This window comes from Verticillium dahliae, genomic scaffold (assembly GCF_000150675.1).
Source record: "Verticillium dahliae VdLs.17 supercont1.22 genomic scaffold, whole genome shotgun sequence".
In the NCBI taxonomy this organism is placed as follows: domain Eukaryota; kingdom Fungi; phylum Ascomycota; class Sordariomycetes; order Glomerellales; family Plectosphaerellaceae; genus Verticillium; species Verticillium dahliae.
The window spans coordinates 276,594-284,035 of NW_009276918.1; the positions used below are offsets into that span (position 1 = coordinate 276,594).

A 7,442-nucleotide genomic window follows, 5' to 3' on the forward strand; every position below is an offset into this window, starting at 1 on the left:
CGCGTCCTTGCAGTTGGTACCCACACGCGAGGCGCATGCTGCTGGTCCAGTGTCCTCCCTTTCATATGATCTTCTTGCGCTCATGCCCCTCTTCGGGGATGTCCGGGCGGTACTTCACCACCCCTGCCCTCTACCCCTCTTTTTCCTTCTTCCCGGGGATGCCTGCCCCCTCCCCTTAAGGGTTCCCCTTCTCCAATTCCGACGGGATGGGTTTGGGATGGGAAATCACCATGGCAGGTCGTTTTCTCATCAATAGTGAATAAGCCCGGGGAAAGCCATTGGGTTCAGGGGGATTTGACCAGACCATTCTACCCATGGTCCAATTTTTGGCGTAGGAAAGGACAAACCCCCCCCCCCCCCCCCCCCTGCCCAAGCGCGACCATTGGCGGTACCGTCATGGTCCGGCCGTAGCTGAAGGGGCGTGTGGGAGGTTTTTCTGCTCAGCTGTAATCTGTGGCAGTCGTCTGCAGCGCCAACTATCTATCTGCCTTGCCATCAGGCCCAGTTTACCCTTCGACGAGTAGATAGTTTGGGGCACAATTCAACGACAAGGCATTTCGAGGCATGTCAGAACAGAAGCTATCGAAGCAGTTCCTTACAGCGATCCGAGGAAGCGCCTTCGCCCATGGAGTTTCAGCCTCTGACCAAAGCCCAAATAAGAGAGACCACCCTTTCTTTTCCCTGTTGTCCATGCCTCTCATTGCATAGTTACCGCAAAGTTCTTCAAGGTCCATTTTTATCTTGCTTCTTATTCCTGCCCCCCCTGTTAGCCACCCCCCTTCATCGGACAACTGGCTGTGCCAGCTCATAATACTTCCACATGTCTTCCCCTCTGAGGATCCCTGAAGTATAGGACCGATCCCTTTGTGGAGGGGGCGGCTACTTTCCAACCTGGTTACCACGACCGGCACCATCCGTTGCAAGCTCTCCAACGACCTCGGAACCCTTGTTCCCTTGACGCTCACCAGTCTCCTTACGGGTCGACCGACTGAAATTCGGCGTACGATATTCCGCTTCGCAGATACTCTCTACCTGTTGCTGGGATTCGAGCGCGGTACTCTCTTCTTGTCAAACCAGGTTTGCCTCCACCGCGGCTCCAGATTGCCTCAGAGCTAGTGCGGGATCCTGGCCCAGTACTCGTACCTCGGAAAACGCACAAGGCCCTACCCTTGAGAGGCCTACCACCGGACGACATAGGCAACATCGAAAGAGCCATTGTGAGGGGAAGACCAGCAGCTTCAAGCCGTCGCATTAACGCGAGAGTGCTTAGGGCCAGTAAGACTTCGAGACTCAATCAACCATCCGATCTGACGAGCGGTTCACGCTACGAAGCCCAGGCCGCCCGTGTGGGATAACCTGCTGTTATTTCGCCTGCCAAACTACCAGCAAAGTACCCAGCTGGACACTTCTTGGGTCAAAGCGTGACGCAACCTTGAGACGGCCCTTCGCCGACGCCGCCTCATCGCCAATCGCCGTTGGGATTGTCTTCCGCACCAGACCGAGGGATCCCGCTTCGGCTCAGTCAGTTCGAAGAAAGGGGTACAGAGTTCGAGCCTGGCGAAGCGACCCACCTTGTGCTAGGCACTGATGGAAGAAGATAGCCACAGATCAAGTGTCCTTGGGTAAAGCTCCCTATCCCAACCATTTTTTTTTTGTCAAGGCAGGGATAAACAAGGAGGGCCGGCATTGCTTTCAAAGACACAACCACGGCCATATCGCTTGTATATCTCGTCATTCCGGAACAAGGTACACTCGCGCGTTGCTTTCCACATAGCGCACGAATCTACGCAACGAATACAAATCTTAGGTCGCAACACAGTATATCAAAGCCTGAAGATAGAGCTACCATCCTCTGCCATTGTCTCCCCAAAGACATGTCAGTAGCTGAACGAGCCCTCGAAGTTATCAGACACCCTAGGTAAGCCTACAACTGCCAGGGCCGAACACCATCGGCGGCTGGCTTCTGGACCTGCACATTGTTGCACGACTCTGCCTCGACCTTGACCTTAGTCAAGTAAATACGGGCCGTCGAGCGGCGGTACCCCAGATCACCCCCAGATCACCCACCCATGGTTTATCTTTAGGGGAATTTCCACACCCTTCAGCGTGTATCTTCCACTTTTTACCAAACCTTAGCCCTCTTTCCCCGATCACTTCATCCCTTGCTCGCCGCATGATAAGTCTCGGGCAGTACTTGACAGTAGAGTGCTGTTCTGAGGTCTTGAAGTAACCAGAAGGAACAAGACTGATCATAAGACAGGACACCAGCAAGCGTCGCAAGCTCAAACTCGCCAACGAGCTATACTCGTCATCAAACGCCATCTAGTTACCCAGCAAAGACACGCTCTTTATTTTGTGTAAAGCCTTAAAGCCACTAAGCCAGCAACGACTTCCATTCTCTGCTTCTTCCTCCCGAGAGCCGAACCAACCCCCCACCTCAGCACGCATAAAGGGCTACAAGCAAGGAAGAAGTGTCGAATCGACCAGCCGCAGATTGGCTCCAGACCCCCGCCACAGAAGACCTCCCAACTCTGGTACGCCTCTCATCCCAGGCGCTGCACCTGCAGAACTCCAGTGCTATTTGCCCATTTCGATTGGTCCATCCTTCTACGCGCGCCTTGCCCTCCTGGTAGCTCGTCCCGCCCTTGGGCATACAGACTGTCCCAAGCATCCGACCGAGGAAGACCATAGCGTGTTCTTTTATCTCCCCATCGAGGACCCAGTCTCTACTCTTGGAAACAGTTCGTTAACCAGTTTGTCTCGGCGCTTTCCCTCTTGCCGCCTGCTGTCTGGTCACTTGGCTGCGTACTGGCTTTAACAAGCGCTGTACCAATTATTCGACAGTCCGCTCATCAATCACGACTGAACCCACCCTTGCCAACTCAGAACACACCACTTGCAGGCTTTCCCTCCCCGTGACATCTCTCTAGGCTTCCTCGTGTCCCGACTCGGGTTTTCCAAAGCCAAAGATTCCACGCTGGCCCTCGACAAGAAGAAACACGCTGCACAGCACCCTAGCCCACCGCCGTCGAGCAAAGATCACACAAGGCAAGCCATCATGGCATACCAATACCCGCCTCCGCAAGTGTCTACGCATGCTGCGCAGGCCAACATGCCACCCGTAGGATACGGCTCCGACTACCGAGATGGACCACCGAGCAGCAATAGTGCTTCTATGGAAATTCGTTCAACTGACGGAGGAGTGCGGAAAAACTCGTTTCCACTTGCTAGTCAAAGATTAAAGCATTCTACATCTACGCCTGACGTTACGCCGCTGCAGAGCAGCACGACAGACGCGTCTCAGCTCGCTCTTGCTGCGGACAAGCGGAGGAACAAGCTGGGTTACCATCGAACCTCGGTGGCTTGTGGTGAGTTCCTTCCCATGACGTCTTTGCAAGTTCCCCAAGATGGCCTGAGAACTCACGTTGGCTAGGTCACTGTCGACGACGGAAGATCCGTTGTATCCCATCCACATCTGATGCCCAAGGCCGCTGCGTCAACTGTATTCGACTGAAGAAGGAATGCAGCTTCTTTCCCGTCGACCAGCAGCCGACCGCCGATACTAGGCCCAAAGCACCTTCACGAGCGTCCACCAGCTCCAAGATGGACTCCGCGTCTCCCTCACCCGCATTGGCTCCACGACACGCTCCTGAAGGATTATCTACGGGTCTGCAATACTCGCCATTAGATGTACCTGGAGCACAGAATGTTGCACCACAGTTGGGTATGAAGATTACCGACGCTGAAGGGTATTCGTCGGAGTCGAAATGTAAGCAACGCCGCGCCCTCGTGAGCCGGTTACAACCGCTAACCTGAAGACACAAGTGCCATCGAGTGCTAGCTCTCGACACTTTGATATGGGTGGACCGCAAATGCAGAACTGGATGGCTGCTGAGGGAAGTCCTAACCCCGCCACAAGACCGCTTGACTCGAACGCGTCCTGGAGAGCCTACGCAGGCACCGATTCTCCCATTACACCGTCCTTCTCGCCATACACTCCGAATGCACCAAACCCACCAGCAGGCTGGGCGTCAGCGTCAAACTCCGAACACGGCGTTCGGGAAGACATACCCTGGACGGCCTACGCTCCCGCTCCACCTCGAGCTGTGTCGTATAGCAGCGAAAGTCACGTCTCCCCGCCGTACCAGTCGATACAGCAACATGGACGGCCATTCGAAAGAACGGGACACAACGTGCCTGCTGACATGTACCCTCAGTCTGTACAGACGAACGTTACTGTTGCCAGAAGTGGTCCGGCTCCCACCATGACGCAAAGAGGCTCGGTTCCTGGCGGTGTTCTGCCATCAAACAACTACGGGTCGTGGCAACAGCAGTATCAGTTTTCGAGACCGTCTGGAGAAGGCTACGGGAATTGGGCGTACGACGACCAAGGCTCGCACCCATCTGTTGATCCAAGTGAGCAGATACCAACATCGAACGACCACCCTGCGCAACCCGTTGGCATGTATTACTCGGGTCGGTAGGACAACTGCGAGTTCAGCACCACTGCCACCACACCTGTCGACCCAAGTGTGATGCCATGAGGAAATCCAGAAAATGCGTGACAAGGGGTTCAACGTGGCCGACAATCGGGACCAAAGCCAGCGCCACTGTTGGTTGCCGCCGCGAAGGGAAATAATACACCCCTCGTTCAAACTTTGGAGGCGCTGGTGTAAAGGCAGCGGTTTGGAGGACACGCGAAAAGCGACAGGAGCAGACGTGGATCGTGCATGCACGAAGACGCATCGGGCAACCGCAGCGTCGTGATGGAAAGAGTGCGCACAGAGGCGAGCACTAAGCGAGTCAGGGGTCCAACTCTGGTGCGGCAGCGATGACGTTGACAGCATACAGACACCTTGCAGCGTAGAGGTTCTTTTAGATAAGTTTTGGTTTGGGGAAAGGAGTACTGACGAGGAAAGGGATATGTTTTTGGCGGGTAGATGGTCTGAAGACGTCTCAAGGCACTGGGAGACGTGGGCGAGGGAGGTGCCGTCGGTTTAAGGTTGAGGATGCAAGGGAGAGCCCTCGAAGAACGGGGTCTGTTCCCACTAGCTCGGGGGGTTCCAGACTTGGACATGAGCCGGTGAACAGGGAGGAAACAGCAATTGGCGGCGTTCAACACGGACGGGATCTGGGCACAGACATGACGAACGGACAGCATTGGCAATTGGGCACGACGAAAATTTCAAACCCCTGACCATGCAAGCAAGGACGCAAGGAAGAAAGATGAACGATGAAGGGCATGAGCTGGGCGCTCAACAACTTGATAGAAACGTCGGAATGGGAGCTACCGGGAGCAAGCTATTGGGGGGCGATGATTCGATGGACTTTTGCTCTCGTGGGCACTTTGATACGTGCGCCTGGGGGCCGAGGAGGTGGGACTTTGGGAGTATTTTGCTTGATGCGTCTCTCCTGAGATACCCGTCCTGCGATTTTATGGCATGTATTTTTTACTTGGTTAAAAAGTGTGTTTATTATCATTTGATCATTTCTTTGGTGCGCGAATGGTTGATCGGGGATAGCAGGACACTTTTTTTGAGGGGTTCACGCAAATATAAAGTATTGGATGGAGGCCAGGCCGCACGAAGGCCGCAAGCAATAGAAGGCTTGAATTGAGAAGTTTCTACCTTGACGTTTTTGGCTCGAATATCCTGTACTGAGCGCCTCGCGGCGCAACAACAGTTCAGGGAGGCGGCATCCGTCCATCACCGAAACCATCCAGAATTCGTGGACCGCTCCACTTCAGACAAACAGGCATACACACACAATGTATCCCCAGTGACGACCGACCGCAGACCTCAGCTGACAAGCTGCCAGGTCAGAACAAGCAGGGTCGAGTAGGCAGCGAGGCTCAGGCCGGCGAGCAGGGCGACGCTGTTGCCCGAGGTGCGAAACCTCTTGGCGGGCGCCTCGTCGGCGTCGGCCGGGTCGCGGTCGCCGGCGGCGTCGACGTCGGGCGCGGCGAGGAAGAACTGGCGGTTGCCCTCGTAGCGGCGGTAGATGGCGACGAGCATGACGGCGGCGCCGTAGACGGCGAAGAGGGCGCCGATGGCGTAGAACTCGGACGTGAAGATCTTGAGGATGATGAGGGCGAAGGAGAACTGGCCCAGGGCCGTGCGCATGTAGGCGCCCTCAAAGGTGCGCTGGGCTGCGCGGATCTCGACGAGTCTGCGGGCGCGCGCGGGGCGGACGTGGTTAGCTGGCTTGGTTCTGGGGGGGACGGGGAGGCCGACGGCGGCTGAGGAGGGGACGCAACTCATCGGAGGTGAGGACTACGGAGCGGGCGCGGTGGAGGCGGAGGTGGAGGTGGTCTTCGGGGTTGGGCTGAGAAGCGTCAGCAGGTGTTTTGAGAGGTATAAGTTGGGCGTCCTTCATGACGCTCGCTCTGCTTGGCTACTCTCACAAGCGGACGGGGATCCAAGGCTGGCTGGGAGGTGGTTGAGAGTGGTGGTTTGTGAGACGTACTTGGAACATGATGGGCAGTCCTCAACCTTGAACTCGGATAGAGACGAGGATGAGTCAAGGTCGTCACGGCTAGTGTACAGGATGTCGCTGTTACTTATCGTGACATGTAGCGGCGGCCTCTCCGGATGATGAGGGATGGATATTGATCCTGGATGGATGCCCTTTTCAAAGCGAAAAGAGTCAACTTCGCTGGTGAGAGAAAGGTCAGAAACAGACTTTCTCTGTCATCCAAAGATCTGCACAAAAGCCTGCAGGACCTCTTTCGTACATGGCATGAAGCCGGCTGGACGTCCAGTTGACGATGCTTGGCGAGATGCAGGTGAGATGATGCAAGCGCGAGAGGTGGATGAGGTGCTCGGCAGACCAGTGGTCCCTCGGCTGATTCGCTCATTGGACCGTGAGCGACTTGACCCCATTGACCCCAGCGCTGGGACCAAGTCAAGTCACAAGACCCGCGGCCGTTGCACACGTGCTCTGGCGATTAGATACGACTCTCTACGGCGCTCTTTTCCGGACCAAAATCCACAACTGCCGAATCGGGCGACCGAGCATCACCAACGAGCTGAACCCGCACTGCCAGTACGCGTACATGGTATGTGCCTTGCGGAACCGGAACCTGAACCTGCACTGGCAATGGCAATGGCACTGGCACTGGCACTGGCACTGGCACTGGCGTCTGCACCTGCACCTGAACCTGAACCATTGGCATGCTTGATGTCATATCAATTGCAATACAGCAACAGCAGGCGATTGGACGTCATCGTCTTCCTGCCCGTCCACCGTCCCCCGACCCCCGCCCCAGGCCGCTTGTTCATCACCGTGAAACGAAAGGGCCAACTACAGCCTAGCCGCCGGGGCCGCCCAACAGGGTTGCATGCAGTGCAGCATGGATTGCTGTCTGCCAAATGAGTGACACTGCGTTTCGGGGGCAGAGTTGGAGACAGTCCCGGGCTAAGAGGGGGGGGGGGAGACAGCAA

At 56.0% G+C, this 7,442-nt stretch overlaps 2 protein-coding genes across 2 annotated transcripts; one reads left to right on the plus strand and one right to left on the minus strand.

Moving 5' to 3' along the window:
• Window positions 1-3,058: 3,058 nt before the first annotated feature.
• VDAG_08764 (uncharacterized protein) lies at window positions 3,059-4,484 on the plus strand (the record flags this gene model as incomplete). The annotated part of the gene is made up of 3 exons (XM_009651081.1): window positions 3,059-3,368; window positions 3,434-3,769; window positions 3,826-4,484. The coding sequence occupies 3 exons, from the start codon at window positions 3,059-3,061 to the stop codon at window positions 4,482-4,484; spliced, it is 1,305 nt and encodes a 434-aa protein (XP_009649376.1).
• A 1,314-nt stretch (window positions 4,485-5,798) lies between these two features.
• On the minus strand, window positions 5,799-6,474 carry VDAG_08765 (uncharacterized protein; the record flags this gene model as incomplete). The annotated part of the gene is made up of 3 exons (XM_009651082.1): window positions 5,799-6,168; window positions 6,257-6,324; window positions 6,466-6,474. 3 exons carry the CDS (start codon window positions 6,472-6,474, stop codon window positions 5,799-5,801), a joined length of 447 nt encoding a protein of 148 aa, XP_009649377.1.
• Window positions 6,475-7,442: the final 968 nt, after the last annotated feature.